This window comes from Sorex araneus, chromosome 8 (assembly GCF_027595985.1).
Source record: "Sorex araneus isolate mSorAra2 chromosome 8, mSorAra2.pri, whole genome shotgun sequence".
Taxonomy (NCBI): Eukaryota; Metazoa; Chordata; class Mammalia; order Eulipotyphla; family Soricidae; genus Sorex; species Sorex araneus.
This window is the reverse complement of record NC_073309.1, coordinates 1,467,256-1,485,215: the sequence shown is the minus strand read 5'-3', so window position 1 is coordinate 1,485,215 and position 17,960 is coordinate 1,467,256. Positions and strand designations below refer to the sequence as shown.

General features: G+C 65.5%; 1 protein-coding gene across 1 annotated transcript; it reads left to right on the top strand.

Moving 5' to 3' along the window:
- Positions 1-9,908: 9,908 nt before the first annotated feature.
- Positions 9,909-15,293, top strand: KLHL36 (kelch like family member 36). The gene is made up of 5 exons (XM_055145460.1): positions 9,909-10,029; positions 10,719-10,796; positions 11,162-12,235; positions 13,391-13,548; positions 14,689-15,293. Exons 2-5 carry the CDS (start codon positions 10,737-10,739, stop codon positions 15,236-15,238), a joined length of 1,842 nt encoding a protein of 613 aa, XP_055001435.1. The 5' UTR covers positions 9,909-10,029; positions 10,719-10,736; the 3' UTR covers positions 15,239-15,293.
- The last annotated feature ends 2,667 nt before the right edge of the window (positions 15,294-17,960 follow it).

Below are 17,960 nucleotides of genomic sequence, written 5' to 3'. Positions count from 1 at the left end.
ACATCCTGGATTTATGATTCCATAAAAGTATGTATACAAATATCATTAGACATGCGATAAGAGGTCCTAAGATAGAATGTTGTTGTTGTTTTTTCTTTTTGGATCACACCCAGAGATGCACAAGGGTTACTTCTGGCTCATGCACTCAGGAATTACTCCTGGTGGTGCTCTGGGGACCATATGGGATGCTGGGAATCGAACCCGGGTCAGCCACGTGTAAGGCAAATGCCCTACCTGCTGTGCTATCTCTGCAGCCCCTAGAAAGTTGTTTTTTTAAGAATTTAAATCCGGGGCTGGGGCTGGAGTTCTAGTGGTGTAAATCTCTATCTTGCATGAGACCCGGATTCAGCTCCCAGCACCACAATCAATGGATTAATAAAATCCCAACTAGAAACCCAAGTGGTAAGGATCAGTACCCTATAAATAATTTTAAAAAATCTCCCTTTGGACCCTGCTGCGGAGCGAGCATGATGGAAGAGCCCAAGGAAGCGCTCTTGGACTCCAAACAGCCCACTGAACTAATTCCGGCATGGGACCAGAGACCCCACGGTGCGCTGAAACAGTGGGAGCCGGGCATCCCCCAATTCTTTTAACCTCTCTCTCTCTCCACACCTCCCCCCTGAGCACAGCGCAGGATCCGAGGTTTTCCTGAGCGCAAAATGGAGACGCCGAGCCTCTCTCTAGGCTTCTCCATCTTATGAGCACCATAAAAGGGTAAAAGTTTGTAGTGATATTTCTGGTTGTACTTTTCCTGGACTTTATACTGAAACCCAAAACCGCGCGGCCGCTGCTGCGGCCGCGCGACCTAATGTCATCTTAGCATCAGCAATATGTAATATGTCCCTTTTTAATGGGTCGGACTTTTGTGGGAGATCCTAACAAGAATAGTAAGTCTGTTGCTGAAATATTGAAGGCAATCAAAGTGGTAGCCATCTCTCTAGACTGAACTAAGCTATATCCCCACGCCGGCTGAGAAGAAATATCCTTCTTTCTCGGGAAGAAACGCGGCGTGGTGTCAAACATAGTGTGATGTCCATTAAGCAAACAGACCTGGTGGCGTGGGAATGGGATATAAGGGGAAAAATTATGTACATGGAACAGTGGGACGCTGGTGGAATCTCGAGCCGGAGCCGATACCAGCGCAAGCCCTTCGGTTCCAGAAACTGCTTGCAGAAACTCTACTAGTCTATCAACTAAGCCAGAGCCCCACGCCTGCCGATGACGGGAAATAACCATCCTTTTCGGTTTTTTTTTCCCTTGTCAGGCAGCGTGGCGATTACCAAACAGGCGTGAACTCGGTGGCGCGGGGCAAGGGGGAAAAAGAAAAGTTATGTAACAAACAGCGGGACTTAATATCTCTATATTCTTAGCAGTGGAGAACTATCAAATGCCTCCTTGGCAATAGGACTGCTTTCCTTTTTTGGGGGAAACCCCAACAACGGTAGTGAGTTGTGTGTTGAAACATGGAATGTAATCGAGATAAGGCATAAACGAAGTGGAACTTATCATGTACAAGGGTGGGGACTGGGGAGGTGGGAGGGGGTGGCAGGTATACTGGGGGGGTTGGTGATGGGAGATGGGCACTGGTAAAGGGAAGGGTGTTTGAGAATTGTATAACCGACATAATCCTGAGAACTATGTAACCCTCCACATGGTGATTCAATAAAATTATTTAAAAAAAAAAAATAAAAAAAATAAAATAAAATAAAAAATCTCAGTGAAAATCAATAACATCAATGCCTGGATGGATCACTGGGTGAGCGGGTGGGACCACCTCTCCAGAAAAGTAGGGGCAGGTGCTACTACAGATCAAAACACAGAGGGATCTTGGGTTGCTAGCGGTAACCCACGCCTGGCTTCCCCTTCCTCCCTGCAAGGAAAGCAGAGAGGGTTCAAGCCTCTCCTCACACCTCTGATCAAGGCAAATTCCAAAGGGTCAAAGAAGGTGTCAGTCCCGGAGCCCGGAGCCCGGGGGTCCCAGAGCCTGAGAGTCCCCTCCCTCCCCTGTGGTCTCTACCAGACCCACACACACCCCAGCCTACCCACCGTCTCACACAAAGCCAAACACGGGCCTGAGAGCACGGCGCTGAAGCCTTAGTCCTGCACGTGGCTGGCCCAGGCTTAACCCCCAGCGCCCCACATGGTGCCCCGAGCCCCGCCAGGAGTGATCCCTAAGCACAGAGTCTTGAGCACCACCAGATATGGCCCAAAAACCAGAAAAAGCAAGCCCCCCTGACTAGGATTCTCTGATTCATTGCTGCTGGCGCCCTCTACCGGAGAAGAAAGGTAAAGGCTCAGTTTTAGAAAGCCCTGGTTTGGAGCCTGCCCAGGCACCTGGGGCCCTGAGAGTGGTCCCCAGCTGGTGCAGAAAAAGCACGAAAAGCACGTGCATATCAAATATACAGACAGGGGCTGGAGAGATAGCACAGCGGGTAGGGCGTTTGCCTTGCACGCAGTCGACCCAGGTTCGATTCCCAGCATCCCATATGGTCCCCTGAGCACCGCCAGGAGTAATTCCTGAGTGCAGAGCCAGGAGTAGCCCCTGTGCATCGCCAGTTGTGACCCAAAAAGCAAAAATAAATAAATAAATAAATAAATAAATAAATAATAAAATATATAGACAAAGTCAAAATATTTGCCTGCATTGCGGTTCACACAACATAAGGATTGGACAAAATAAAATCCACCCATCTTTAGAAGAGCACTCAAATAAGAAGTGATTTGACACTGCTGTGTCAAAAACTGGGGAATGGGCATTCATCCATCCTGGACTGAGTTGTTCTGTGTCCAAGAGGGGCTGGGGGCCACCGCCTGGCGTCCTGTAGGGGCAGGCATGCGATGACAAGGATGCAGCCTCTCGGGAAAGTATTTCTGCAACAGGTGACTCACGTGTAGTGCCGACAGAGGGGCCTCAAAAAAGGCCTGTCGTGGGCCGAGACAGGGCAGGAGCTACAGCAGCTAAGCCCTGGGCGTTACTGGGAAGGCCCCGCAGAGAAAACTAGACGAAGAGATAGCACAGAGGGGAGGGCCCTGCCTTGCGCACGGCCGACCCGGGGCCAATCCCTGCCCCACGTATGAGCACTGCCAGGAGAAGCCCCTGAGCACCACCAGATGTGGCTCAATCACCCCCTCCCCCATGGAAACCTTCACCTACCTACACATCTGTACGGACGGGCTCTTACTGGGCAGGTCCCAACTGTCCCAAGTGACGGCCTGAGTGTGCCGCCCTGACAGCGCGTGGACCCAGCGCGGCGGGGTTCAGCCTCAGAGTTGGGAGGACGGGGGGGGGGGGGGGGGGGACAGTCAGCTCCAGGTCTGGGGTTAGCGGGCGACGAGATCCACACAACTCGTGAGTATGCAAGACTCAGAAAACAGGCCCCTTTAAAAACACCTGGCCACGGTCAGGGCAGGACCCCGGGACCCTCTGTGGTGCTGGGGTCCAAGCAGCGCCCGCCATGTGCAGGACAGACGAGCCTCTTCCCCAAGTCTGTCTCTCTGGCCTCAGACACATATCCTTTGTTTTTGTTCCGATTTTGGTTTTGCTCTGGGGCCACGCCCGGCAGTGCTCAGGGATCATTCCTGGAGGGCTCAGGGGAGCATAGGGGGTGCCGGGACCGAACTCTGGTCAGCCACACGCAAGGTCAGCGCCCTCCGCGCTGTGGACCGCTCCAGGCCCCAGATACACTTTTTTGGGGGAGTCACACCGAGCAATGCTCAGGGCTGACTCCCGGCTCTGCACCTGGCGGTGCTCGGAAGACCCTATGGAATGCCGGGAATCGAACCCGCGTGGGCCGTGTGCAAGGCAAACGCCCTCCCCGCTGCGCTGCTATCCCTGGGCCCCCCCAGATGCACTTTGAAGTTTGCGGGGCTGCGGGCGGGACGAGCCAGGCACCAGGGCGCTTCCGGCTGTGGCCAGTAGGGGGCGGGCCCGCGCCGGCCCGTCCGTCTCGGCCCGCGGGACCGCACCGCGCGGGCACGTGTCCCCGCTCCCGAACCCGGGCCGGCTGCGCACCCTCCTGCGGGCCGGAGGGGGCCGTGTCCGGCGCGGCCGGGGCGCGGGTCACGCCCGCGGCGCGAGACAGGGCGGAACGTCACCCCCAAACGTCACCCCCAAACTCGCGGCTCCGGGCGGGCGAGGTGCTGGGCGCGGGGAGGCAGGTGCCCGCGCGGGGTATTTATAGCCGGGGTATTTATAGCCGGGCTGAGCTCGCCGGGCTGATCACGGGCTGCAGAGGTGCCGCCGTGGGGTCCCTCCGGCTCCGAGGGGCTGCCCAGGACTTGGCCCCTGGGCCAGAAACCCAGCAGGAAGACTGGGGGGGGGGTGGCGTGCTGCCCAGAATAAGGAGCAGAGGGGACCCAGCCAAGGGCACAGACGTTGGGGGGCTAATGGGCGTGCTCCCCCACCCCAGATGGGGGGTGGCTGGGCACCGCCTGGGGCCTCACCCCTGACCGCATCCCTGCAGGTGCTCCCGCCCCAACCTGCACTTGCCCCAGCAGGTATGGACCTCACGAGGGCGGGGCGCCGGTGCTGGGCAAAGAGGGGTCCGTGGGGCAGAAGGGGACCCTCGGAGGGGGCATCAACACCCCGGCCCTGGGGGCTGAGAGGAGGCGCCCGCATGCCTTGCAGGCAGCGACCAGTTCCATGCGGACCCTTAGCTAGGCACAGTGACCTACAGTGGACCTGGGGCCTGCAGGGAACCCGAGCACCCCCCAGCGCTGACTCGAGAGCAGCCCCTGGGCCAGCAGGTGCGGCCCCCAAACTGAGAAGACAAGAGAATGAAACGGGCCCCTCCTGCCCCCGCCGCCTGTCTGGGCCTGCGTCCCTCCCCTCTGCACCTTCGTCTGCCCTGTGGCCGGGCGGGTTCCGGGGTGCCCTGAGGCTCGCTGCCTCCTGGGTCACGGCTCAGCTCTGCTCCCAGAGACCTCCACAGGCCACTCTGGGAAATGGCCGAGCCAGAGACCAAGAGGGCCAGTGTCCACCCAGGTACAAAGGCCTCCCTGGAGCCTAGGGTGGGAATTTGTACAACCCTGTCTACCTCCGCCCTCCCAAATGGGCACCCCGAGGCCTGTGGTCCCGAGTCCCCCAACCTGGCTGGGTCTGGGTCTCTCCCTCCCTTCCCCCCCACCCCCCCATCCGTGCTGGGGAATCCCAGCTGGAACTTGCACCCTCATGGGGCATGGGGCAGGTGCGTCCCTTTATGGGGTAGGTTGGAAACCAACCCTGCGGCTCCAGGCCCGAGACCGCCAGGCCTAGCCTGAGTCACAGGTCTGAGACTCTGAGAGCTGAGGGCACCTAGATGGCGGGAGGGGGGGGGGGCGGAGGGCGGGGTCGTGTATCTTGGGAGCTTCACCTCATTGTCATTCCAGAAGGAGCTGTGCATGGGGCATGGGACCCTCCCACCCACTTCTGGGGACGAGGCTGGACCCTTTGGAGCATGGAAGGCAGTGAAAGGCTTTTCTGCAGGGCTGCAGGAACTTGTTGTTATCTTTTTGGCGGTGATGCTGGGGTTACTCCTGGGGGGTCCTGGGGACCCTTCATGGTGCCTGGGATCAAGCCTGGGCCGGCCACGTGCAAGGCAAATGCCCACCTGCTGAATATTCATTCCAGCTCTGCTGCAGAAACTTTTTCTGTTTGTTTGGTTTTACTTTTTGGGTCACACCTGGCGATGCTCAGGGGTTCCTCCTGGCTCTGCACTTAGGAATTACTCCTGGTGGTGCTCAGGGGACCATGTGGGATGCCGGAATTGAACCCGGGTCGGCCGCGTGCAAAGGCAAACGCCCGATTCCTTGTGCTATCGCTCCAGCTCCAGCAGGAACTTTTGACACGGAGAAAAATATTTGTTGAGGGACTAGAGGGACCGTACGGGGGAGGGAGCTGGCCCTGCACGCGGCTGACCAGTTTCAGCCTCGCAAGAGGGATCCCTGAGCACAGAGCCAGGAGAAAGTCCTGAGCACTGCCAGGTGGGGCACCGCAAAATACGAATATGTCTGTAGTGTGACAAAGAGAAGAACTGGGCGCAGGAGCTGCCCCTCCCACACAGACTATGTTTGTGGACTCGCCCCCGCCCCTGTGCCCGGAGTCCTGTGTCCCCAGCTCAGCCAGCGGGTGTGTGTCCTGGTGGGTTCACTGTCTCCCCTGCTCATCTCATGCCCCCAAGTCCCTGCAGCTGGCAGGGCCCCCAGGACCCCAATTCCACATAATTTCATTCAGGTCTTTGAAGAAGTGGCTTCTGTTTCCCCTCGAGTCCTCATTTAAACTTCCAAGCCCCCCGCGCGCCCACCAGCAGGCAGGATGATCTCAGCCACGTCCACCCACTGAAGCGCTTGAGAAAAAAGTCATCAATGAAATGTGCTTTGCCAGCGGTGTCAAAAAAAAAAAAAAAAAGAGTAACGTGGGCCAGGGAGAGCTGAGCGCGGGCCACAGGGGTTGGGGGGCGCTGGGAGCCTCGGCTCTGGCGGGGCGGGGGCAGGCAGAGGGGTCCACAAAACGACCAAGAAGACCGTGTTCTCTGTGGGGCCGGAGAGATCGCAGGCTCCGCATCTGGTGCCCTGAGCACTGCCAGGAGCAACCTCTGAGCACCAGAGTGTGGCTCAAAAGCAAAAGAGAAAAGAGGGCCGGAGCGATAGCACAGCGGGTAGGGCGTTCGCCTTGCACGTGGCCGACCCGGGTTCGATCCCCGGCATCCCATATGGTCCCCCAAGCACTGCCAGGAGCAATTCCTGAGTGCAAAGCCAGGAGAAACCCCTGAGCATCGCCGGGTGTGACCCAAAAAGCAAAAAAAAAAAAAAAAAAAAAAACCCAAAAGAGAAAAGAGCAGTTTCCGGTGCAGGTGGTGTGCCCAGGGGGCCGGCTCAGGTGCCCGACTCACCAGGGCCTCCCTGTGGCCCTCCGTGTGCCCTGCCCGGGCCCCTTCACGGGAGGACTCCAGACTCAGAGGGGCTCAGGGCTGCACAGCTGCCCATGGCAGATGCAAGGGTCAACTTCTGTTTGTTTGGCTGGACCTGGAGGTGCTCAGGGCTCACACCTGGTGGGCAGGGACCAAGGGGTGCCGGGGGTCAAACCCGGGTTGGCCGCGTGCAAGGTCAGCATCCTCCCATGTCCTGTCGCTTTCACCGAGGACGTGGAATTCTAGGCTGTGTTCCCCCGCTTGTGAGGGGACTCTGGGGTCACTGCTCTTTCTCCTGGGGTCTCCACCTCCTTGTCATACCAGAGTGTAATGTCACGCTCCTGCGCCCATCTTTCCCGCGTTCCGTGGAGAGCGAGGCCAGTTCCCGCGGAACCCTAGCGAGGCGCTGGCCGGACCCCAGTGCCGGCAGGAGGGCAGAGCTGAGCCGTGGCTCCATCTGCTCTTTCCTGCGGCGCAGAGGGCCTGGGCCCGGGGTCTGTGCGGCCACTGCACAAAAGGTCCCCCCTGGGACTGGGTGGGGGCGGGGTGGGGCAGCTCCCTGGGGAAACAGCCATCTGGGGGTGCTCCCTGGCGTGCTGTTTGACCGTCGTGTGGGTCTGGGGGGGCAGGTGTGCCCCTGCCAGCCTGGCCCAGGGCGAGGGGAGCGGTTGGTCCGAGGAACAACAGCAGCTCGCTCGCTTCTGCTTGACTCGGCCAGCTGGACACAGGCGAAACCTCTACTCCCTCCCGCTCCGCCGGGACTAACCCTCGGGGCCAGCGCTGCCCGGTTCCTCCTGTCTCGGGCCACATCTGCAGTACTCAGGCTCCTCCTGGCTGTGTGCAGTGCTCAGGGCTCCTCCTGGCTGTGTGCAGTGCTCAGGGCTCCCTCCTGGCTGTGTGCAGTGCTCAGGGCTCCCTCCTGTCTGTGTGCAGTGCTCAGGGCTCCCTCCTGGCTGTGTACAGTGCTCAGGGCTCCTCCTGGCTGTGTGCAGTGCTCAGGGCTCCTCCTGGCTGTGTGCAGTGCTCAGGGCTCCTCCTGGCTGTGTGCAGTGCTCAGGGCTCCTCCTGGCTGTGTGCAGTGCTCAGGGCTCCTCCTGGCTGTGTGCAGTGTGGGCATCGGCCCCTCGTCAGCCTTGTGCAAGGCAAGCGGCAAGCGCCCTCCCCGCTGTCCATCCTCAGAGGCTGGGAGATTCTCATCGCTCTGCTCTTTGTGGCGGGGGAGTCTGGAGTCAGGCCCGGGCCTCCCGCAGGTGAGGTATGTCTCTGCCACCCAGCTGCGTCCCCAGCCGGCCCCGCACGGGCGGTCCTGCAGGAGCCTGAGCAGCCCTTCAGAGTTGCTGCCACTGATGATGTTCACACCCATTTCGCAGATGAAAAAATGAGGCCCCAGGGGGTTAATGCAGCAAGTCACACAGCCCCTCGGCGTGGCCCTAGGAGAGCTTGTCCCTGGGCAGAGACGGGGGAAGGTTCTGTGTTGACTGCCCGACACAGCCACCGTGGGTGCAGGCAGCACTGGGGTATTGCAGGGGCACCGTTTGGGGAGATGGCCAGGAGGAGTCCATTCTGCTCTCCACCCAGAGCATGGGGGGGGCTCCGGGGGGGGAAGCCTGGGTGCCCGCTACGGCGGCACGGCCTCTGATGCTGCAGCGGGCACGGCGCTTCTTCTTTGAAGTTTTTATTAGTGAGTCACCGTGAGTAGTTACAGACTTACAAACTTGCGTTTCAGTCATACAGTTGTCGAGTGCCCAGCCCTCCACCAGTGCCCATTCTCCGCCACCAATGGTCCCAGCAACCCTCCCCCCCCCACACCATCCCCCCCCACACCCATCCCTCTCCCGTGGCAGGGCATTCCCTTTGCCCTCTCTCCTTCCGGGCGTTGGGGTTTGCAGCAGAGGGAGGCGCTTATTGTTCTCACACACTCCTGGGAGGGAAGCCCAGCAGCTCGCCCGGCCCGGCTCTGCTCCCGAGGGTCTGTGCAGGGGCGCCTCACTGGGGCTTTCCTAGGTTCCTCAGCCTGGAGGAGGGGAGGCGGGCTGGGGAACAACCTGGGTATGGAGAGCCGGCCCCGCCCTTACTGGAATGACCTGCTGTCCCCCCACGCCCCTGCACGCAGGCTGGCAGAGGCCTCCGGGGGCCCTTCAGCCGCAGGTTCCAGCAGGGCCCGTGCAGGGCCTGTCACTCCTCCTGCTTCCCCACTGAGCAGCCACCAGCTCGGGCCTCCTGGCAGGTGTCACGGAGCACCTGCTGCGCCGCGGCCCTGGGGCTGTGATGAAACCGAGAAGCCCGGCCTGGAAACCAGATGGAGAGAGAGTGACCGGAACAGTGATTAGAGCCGTGGGCCGGTGGAGAGGGGCAAGGCGCGTTACTCGGAAGGACACGCCCGCCGCGCTACAACCAGGGCAGTCCCGGGGGGCCAGGCGAGGGGTGCGCGCTCACGGCCCGATTCGGGACCCGCACACCTGCCCGCCCGTCCCGTCCCCCTGGGCTCGCGCCCGGGACTGTGGGTGAGAGCAGACACGCTGACGGCGAGCCACAGTGGGGCGGACGCCCACGGAAGAGAGCGAGTCCCAGACCTGAGCATGCCGCGGTCCAGGACCCCCGGCCCCGCCTCCCACGCAGGCCCCGCCCCCGAACCGCCCCGTGAGCCCCCGCCTCCCATACAGGCCCGCCACGCCCCGGTGAGGCCACGCCCTCAAGTCCCCGCCTCCCGCGCGTGGCCACGCCTCCTCACACTCGGCCTCGCCTCTTCGCACCCGACCCCGCCTCTTGGCACCCGACCCCGCCTTTTTGCATTCGGGCCCCGCCTCCCCGGGAGCGTCCTCACCTCTTCTCACCCGGCCCCGCCTCTTCTCATCGGCCCCGCCTCCTCGCACCTGGCCCCGCCTCCTCGCGTCCGGCCTCGCCTTTCCTCCCTCGCGGCCCCGCCCCCGCGCTCCCGGCCCCGCCTCCCGTGCGCGGCCCCGGCGCGCGCGCGTCCGGCCCGCGCGGCCCCGCCTCTGCGCCGCCGCCATTGGCCGCGCGGCCGCCGCTCCCCGAGCCATGGCCGCGGCCCGCGCCCATCCCGCGCCCCCCGCCCCGCCGCCGGGGCTCCGCGCGGCGCGCCCGTGACCGCTCCGGGGCGGCGGGGCCGGCGGGGCCCCAGGTGAGTGGGCGCCGCTCGGCGGGGGGGCGCGGGCCGGGGGCGCCGCCCGCCTGACGGCTCCCGCGGCGCCCGGGGGTCGCGGCGCCCGGTGGCCGCCCCCGGCCCGAGACGGCCGCGCGCCCGCGGTGACCTTGGGGGCGGCGAGGCCCCGGCCCTGCGCGTCCGGCCGGGCAGGCCCGTCGCCCCGTCTTCGGGTAACGGTGACGGGTCCGAGCCGTGGGGGCGGCCCGGGGCAGCCGGGAGGGGCGGGGGGCGGGGGGCGGGGGCCGGGGGGCAGGGGGGCCGCGAGCTTGTTGCAGGCGCCCTGGCGCCCTCCCTCCCTGTCTCCTCGCCCCGTCTTCTCGGTCTCTGTCTCTCAGTCTCTGTCTCTCTGTCTCTGTCTCTCCCCATCCCGTCCTCCCTCCCGGCTCCCCTCTCCCTGCCCGTCTAGTGCTCTGGCTGCCCCAGCGCCCTGCCCGGGGTCCCCGTCCCCTGCCACCTATGCAGAGGGGCATCCCCAGGCCTGGGCCGGGCCGGGCGGGCCAGCCCGGAGCCCTTGCCCCAGGTGTTCCCCGGCTGGGTGCGGAGCCAGTTGGTCTGCGGGGTCTGCGGGGTCTGCGGGCTTAGGGACCCGCCCCTGCACCCACCGCCCCTCTGCCCTCCGCGGGCTCCCGCCACTGACCCCGCCGCCCGCTGCTCATCTGTCCTAGGGCCAGTGCTCGGTGGCGATGGACGAGGCCCAGCAGCCGCGGGTCTCTCGGCCCCACAAGATCAGCCAGTCCTCCAAGGTGGGTCCACGCGCAGCCCCGCCCCGCCCCGCCGTGCTCGGTGCCACGGGAGGCCGGGTCGGACCTGGTGCTGTCGGCCTGGCGCGCGCTCTGGGCCCCCCGCCCCTCGCAAAGTTCCTTCTTCCTCCTGGGGGAGGTGGGACCCTCTGACGGTGGCCCGGCCGGTGAGAGGCTTCCCGCTTGGTGACCATCTGGCTGCGGGCCACGGTCAGCCCCCACAGGACCGGGACTACCTGGCACCTGCCCCCGACCTCTGAGGCGGAAGCGGGGCGGGGGGCTCACCCCTGCAGGGCCCTGCTGGACGGGGGCGTGTCAGACGCGCGTCTGGGCCCTCCGGGCCGCGCTGACCGTGGCCGTGCCCGCAGGTGTACCGCTGGGCCGAGCACGCGGGCACGGTGCTGCAGCGGCTCAACGAGCAGCGCCTGCGCGGCCTCTTCTGCGACGTGGTGCTGGTGGCGGGGGAGCAGCGCGTGCCGGCCCACCGCAGCCTGCTGGCCGTGTGCAGCGACTACTTCAACTCCATGTTCACGCTGGGCATGCGCGAGGCCTTCCAGCGGGAGGTGGAGCTGGTGGGCGCCTCGCCCCTGGGGCTGGCGGCCGTGGTGGACTTCCTGTACGGCGGGGAGCTGGCGCTGGACGGCGGCAACATCGACTACGTGCTGGAGACGGCGCACCTGCTGCAGGTGTGGCCGGCCGTGGACTTCTGCTGCGAGTACCTGGAGCAGGAGGTCAGCGAGGACAACTACCTGTACCTGCAGCAGCTGGCCGCCACCTACAGCCTCAAGCGGCTGGACGCCTTCATCGACAGCTTCATCCTGCGCCGCTTCGGCACGCTGTCCTTCACGCCCGACTTCCTGCAGAGCGTGTCCCTGCAGAAGCTGTGCGCCTACCTGGGCAGCTCCGAGGTGCAGCGCGAGTGCGAGCACGACCTGCTGCAGGCCGCGCTGCAGTGGCTGACGCAGCAGCCGGGCCGCGAGGCGCACGCCCGCCGCGTGCTGGAGAACATCCACTTCCCGCTCATCCCCGAGAGCGACCTGCTGCAGCGCGTGCGGCCGGCCGTGAGCGCGCTGCTGCCGCGCGAGGCGGGCTGCCAGGGCTTCATCGAGGAGGCCGTGCGCTACCACCACAGCCTGGCGGCGCAGCCCGTGCTGCAGACGCGCCGCTCGGCGCTGCGCACCACGCAGGAGCGCCTGCTCTTCGTGGGCGGCGAGGTCTCGGGCCGCTGCCTGGAGCTCAGCGACGACACCTGCTACCTGGACGCGCAGAGCCAGCGCTGGGTGCCCGAGACGCCCATGCCCGCGCGGCGCAGCCACCACTGCGTGGCCGTGCTCGGGGGCTTCGTCTTCATCGCGGGGGGCAGCTTCTCGCGGGACAACGGCGGGGACGCGGCGTCCAACCTCCTCTATAGGTATGACCCCCGCTGTAAACAGTGGATCAAGGTGAGAGTGACGCCCGCTTCTTTCTCTTCTCGCGCTCCGGCCCGGCCCCGCCCCCGGCCCCGCCCAGGTCCCGCCCCGCCCCGCCCCCAGGGCCCCCCTGGAGCGTCTCTGCTGCGCCCCTGGCCGAGGACCTGCATCTGCCGGTCGTGGATGGAGCCGGAGTCAGTGCCGCGCCCGGGGTGCCCACCCTCCGGGGCTGGGCCTCTGTCCTGATGTCCTGAGGTGACGCCTGCCCCCGAAGCCCCCAGCCCCTACCGTGCCCCCTCCACTGACCGGCGGCTCCTCAGCTTGAGAGGGGGTGGTACCCCGCAGCCCTGGCACTCACACCCGCTCAGAATGCAGAGGTCAGGCTGCGGGCCCAGGCCTCACCCTCAGAAATCTGACCCCGCACCCAGAGGTGCCGGGCCGTGGCGAGCGGGGAGGGTGTTGGCCCCGCGCGCGGCCGCCTGGGTTCCGTTCTCAGCAGCCCGCGGTCCCCAAGCTCCGCTAGGGACGATCCCGAGTGGAGAGCCAGGAGTGACCCCAGAGCCAAGCTGACCTGGGCCAGAGGGGGGTGCAGCCCCGCCCCGCCCAGGTGCCCACCCTGAGCACCATGGGTGTGGCTCAGAACCACGTCTGGACTGGCTCAGGGCCGGGTGCGCAGACAGACGCCGCCGCAAGAGCCCCGGGTTCCGTCCCCGAACACTCTCAGGAGTGACTCCGGGGACTGTCTCTGGGCACCGCTGGCTGGTGGCCTCACGCTGGCCGGGAATGTGGCCAGGCGCCTGCCTCGCCCGGCAGTGTCCGGCCCCGCCCCAACACGCCCGAGAGACGCTGCGGCCGGAATCTGCTCGCCAGTAAGGCCTGGCCTGGGGCCCGGGGCCGCTGACGGTTCAGGAAGTCGGGCACCCTGGGGCTTGGGCGACCCCGGGGCCCCGCACGGCCCCTCCGAGCACACTGGGAGCCCCCGAGCTCCACGCCTGGTGCAGCCCCCAGGCCCGGAGTGACCCAAACGCAAGAGCGAGTCCCCAGGGGCATCACGCGCAGGAGAGTCGGGCTGCTCCCCTTCCTCTCGGGGGAGGGGCCCCGTGACGTCCTGTCAGCAGCGTGGCCTCACCCCTGCACCAGGTGGGGGCCAGTGCGGGGGAAGGTCCAGGCCTCTCGCCCCCTCTCTAGGTGGCCTCCATGAACCAGCGCCGCGTGGACTTCTACCTGGCCTCCATCGGGGACATGCTGGTGGCCGTGGGCGGCCGGAACGAGAACGGGGCACTGTCTTCCGTGGAGACGTACAGCCCCCGGACCGACTCCTGGGCCTACGTGGCCAGCTTGCCCAGGTGACGGGTGCGGGCACCGTCGGGGCCCCTGGGGAAGGCCAGCGTTGGGAGACCGTCCCCAGAGAAGGGGCGGGGAGGGCCGCCCTCTGCCCCCAGAAGCCAGCTGGACAGGCGTCTGACCAGCCCCTCCAGGCTGAGCGTGCCTGGGGCTGCCACTGCACCCCCGTCCTGTGCCCCCTCACTGACCTGCTGTCCCCCGTACCCCGCCCCACTGACCCTCTGTACCCCCGTACCCCGCCCCACTGACCCTCTGTACCCCGTACCCCACCCCACTGACCCTCTGTACCCCGTACCCCGTCCCACTGACCCTCTGTACCCCCGTACCCCGCCCCACTGACCCTCTGTACCCCCGTACCCCGCCCCACTGACCCTCTGTACCCCCGTACCCCACTCCACTGACCCTCTGTACCCCCGTACCCCACTCCACTGACCCTCTGTACCCCCGTACCCCGCCCCACTGACCCTCTGTACCCCCGTACCCCGCCCCACTGACCCTCTGTACCCCCGTACCCTGCCCCACTGACCCTCTGTACCCCCTTACCCCGCCCCACTGACCCACTGTATCCCTTAGTGCCCCGCCTCACTGACCTGCTGTACCCCCGTACCCCGCCCCACTGACCCTCTGTACCCCCGTACCCCGCCCCACTGACCCTCTGTACCCCCGTACCCCGCCCCACTGACCCTCTGTACCCCCGTACCCTGCCCCACTGATCCACTGTATCCCTCAGTGCCCCGCCCCACTGACCTGCTGTACCCCCGTACCCCGCCCCACTGATCCACTGTATCCCTCAGTGCCCTGCCCCACTGACCCTCTGTACCCCCGTACCCCGCCCCACTGACCCTCTGTACCCCGTACCCCACCCCACTGACCCTCTGTACCCCCGTACCCCACCCCACTGACCTGCTGTCCCCCATACCCCACCCCACTGACCCTCTGTACCCCCGTACCCCACCCCACTGACCTGCTGTCCCCCATACCCCACCCCACTGACCTCTGTATCCCTCAGTGTCCCGCCCCACTGACCTCTGTACACCCCCGTACCCCGCCCCACTGACCTCTCTATCCCCCGGTACCCCGCCCCACTGACCCGCTGTGCCCCCCGGTGCCCGCCTCACGGAGCCACCGCCCTCTGCGCGCAGGTTCACCTACGGCCACGCGGGCACCATCTACAAGGACTTCGTGTACATCTCGGGCGGCCACGACTACCAGATTGGGCCGTACCGCAAGAACCTGCTCAGCTACGACGTGCGCGCGGACGTGTGGGAGGAGCGGCGGCCCATGGGCACGGCGCGGGGCTGGCACAGCATGTGCACGCTGGGCGAGCGCATCTACAGCATCGGCGGCAGCGACGACAGCGTGGAGTCCCTGGAGCGCTTCGACGTGCTGGGCGTGGAGGCCTACAGCCCGCTCTGCGACCAGTGGAGCCGCGTGGCGCCGCTGCTGCAGGCCAACAGCGAGGCGGGCGTGGCCGTGTGGCAGGGCCGCATCTACGTGCTGGGCGGCTACAGCTGGGAGCGCACCGCCTTCTCGCGCGCCGTGCAGGTCTACGACCAGCAGGCCGACCGCTGGACCCGCGCCCCCGACCTGCCCAAGGCCATCGCCGGCGTGTCCGCCTGCGTGTGCGCCCTGCGGCCGCCGCTGGAGGAGAAGAAGAAGAAGGGCCGGCGCCCGCAGGAGGGCGGCCAGTAGCGCTGCCCGAGCCCTTTTGTACTCCCCGCCTTGTATTTCTATCTCACGCAACTGATTAACGACTCTGGTCTCGCTTTACGGGTGCGCCTGAGTGACCAGCCCGGCCCGCCCCTCCTGCACGTCCCTGGGGCCCACTCCGGGGGCACACGCTTGTGGTGGGCCCGGGGCGGGGGGACTGTAGCTCCCCAAACCTGCAGTTTTTCCAAGCCGCACCCCAGGCCGGCCCTCTCAGCCTTGTGGGCGGGGGCGTAGGCGGGCAGTCTGACATGATGGGTGGGCCGGACGAGGACCCCCTCTCTGGGGTCTTCCAGGGGCCCCTCCCCGTGACAGTAGTCTCAGAATTACCCCATCTTTCCCGGCTGATGGTCTTCCCAAGTTCTAGAAGGTTCTCAGAGAAGCAGGCCCCGGAGAGAGAGTGCAGGGATTTTGGCGCAGAGGTAGCCCAAGGCTTTGTCCTTGTGTGCAGCAGACCCAGATTTGACCCCCAGCGCCACATGGGGTCCCTGAAGCTCCGGCGTGGGCTGGGGGCAGCTTGAGGGGCAGGGGGTGAGCACTGAACTCCGGGCACCGGACTCTGCCGTGCCCGCCTCCCGGCCACGCCCACCCCAGCCTGGTTCAGCCATCCTCGCCCTTCCTGCTGTAGCCCTGCAGCTTCCCCTGGGGCTTGGGGGTGTCAGACGCGGGGCTCCCCTCGGCACCCCACAGCCATGGTCTCCTCTCAGTGCTGAGTCACGCCCAGGCTGGCGTCCCCAGGGCGCTCTGCAGACACCTGGGGGTCCCACTCCCGAAATCATCGCAGAGGTGCCTGCTGGGGGCGGGTCAGAAGGGGGGGGACGGTGCCCTCGGGAGGCCCAGCACTGTGGGGGCAGGGCAGGCAGGGGCGAGGAGGGGACGCCACCCTGGGCCCGTGTGACGTGGCAGCGGGGCCTCCTCTGTGGGGCCATCATGTAAAGGCCTTTCCCGAGCAGCAGCACAGCACGGCACGTGTGTCTGGGCACTGGCCTGGCACCCAGCGGCCGGGCTCCGACCCGCGCCACGCACCACCACGAAAGTACAGACATTTGCCTCACACAGCCGACCCGGTTCAGTCCCTGGCACCTAGATGGCCCCTGAGCACTGCCGGAGTGAGCCAGGAGTTAGCCCTGAGCACTGCAGCGTGTGGCCCCCAAAACCAAACAAAAAGAAGCTTCAGTTGGGGGTGGGTGTCCCTCTCAGCCCAGTGCAGGGTCGCGGCTCCCCTCGGCCAGGCGGTGGCCGGCTGGGGCCATCAGGCCTGGTGGGGCCTCGCAGCAGTGACGCCGCCACCCGGCTCTGGCGCTGCCCTGGTTGTCGTGTTGCTGTCTGAGGGCCTCCGGGGCCCTGCTGCTCCCTGCCCGCCACGGGGCTGGGGCTGGGCGGGGCCTGGCGGCTCGCAGGCTCCCCCCCCCCAGCGCTCGGCCGCCTCTGCTCCCTGGGCACCCGAGACCGCAGCCCCCGCACCCTGGGCTCCAAGAGCAGCCTGACCCGGAGACCTGAACGCTCGCCCCAGCCACCGTGAGCGGGAGCGAGTCTGTGGCTCATCCCCGCGGCCGCCGCTAGGGGGCACCGCCGAGCACCGCCTTGGGCCCCGGTCAGCACTGCAGGGTTACATGCCCCCCCCACCCCCACGCCTGCCCAGATCTGGGGGGTGGGCGGTGAGGGGGACCCATGTGTGCTCTCTCGGGAGTCCTTCGAGCAAGTCCAACACACCAGGCATGCTCAGATGGTTCTACCTAGAAGGTTCTAGACTGTGCTAGATGGTTCTCTGTCCACAAACCCACCTTCCCTGTGAAGCTGGACCTGGACCGACTAAACCAGGGGCTCCCCTCTGGCCGTAGGCAGCCAGCCCGGGAAGCCGGATGTAATCCCCTCCCCCAGCCTCCAGCCTTGTCCGTCCAGGGTCCCCAACTTCCCACTGACGCCAGCAGGAAGCCCAGAGCAGCCAGGACCTTTGAACAGCCTCCAGCAGCGAGCGAGCTTCCTGAGCCACCCGGGACCCGCCCCTCTGCTCTCGGGAGGTAGGAGGCCCCGGCGCCTCCGGGGGGTCTGGGCCTTCCTCCGGGTCCAGGCTGGGAGGCTGCAGGCTGGACTCGCGCCCCGGCTCTGAAGGCTCGCCGGGGGCCAGGCTCCCGCTTTGCAAGGGCACCGCTGGCATCCGGGCACAGTGCAGGGACGCTCATGGAGGACTCTGCTCCACCGCCAGCAAGGACGATGCCCGAAGCCTCCCAGGGGCCGAGCGGGGCGATGCCGTCCGGGCAAGGGGAGACCTGCGGTGCAGGAGCCCAACCCGACAGCCCCAGGGGCACCCCTGGCCCGGTGGTGCTGGAAGCTCAGGAGGGGCTGTGCCGGCCCTTGAGAGTGCCAGCCCAGCCGCCTGGGCAGGGACAGAGTGCAGTGACAGCACCACAGCCCCCAGCGCGTGTCGGGGGTTGGTGGCGGTTTCCACTCCTGGCAGTGCTCTGGAGCCCCGGGCCCCACACGCGAAGCCAGTGCTCCAGCCCCCTGAGGAGAACTTCTCAGCACTGCAGTCTTTTGTGAAAATTATTTTTTGTGGGCCAGAGTGATAGCACAGCGGGGAGGCCGTTTGCCTTGCGTGCAGCTGACCCAGGTTTGATCTCCGGCATCCCATTTGGTCCCCCTGAGCACCACCAGGAGTAATTCCTGAGTGCAGAGCCAGGAGGAACCCCTGAGCATCACCAGGTGT

Bases quoted from the DNA above. Each gene is read 5' to 3' on its own strand.
- KLHL36 (XM_055145460.1), top strand. From the start codon at position 10,737: ATGGACGAGGCCCAGCAGCCGCGGGTCTCTCGGCCCCACAAGATCAGC. The intron at 12,236-13,390 runs GTGAGAGTGACG...CCCCCTCTCTAG, and splicing joins GCTGTAAACAGTGGATCAAG to GTGGCCTCCATGAACCAGCG. The intron at 13,549-14,688 runs GTGACGGGTGCG...CTCTGCGCGCAG, and splicing joins TACGTGGCCAGCTTGCCCAG to GTTCACCTACGGCCACGCGG.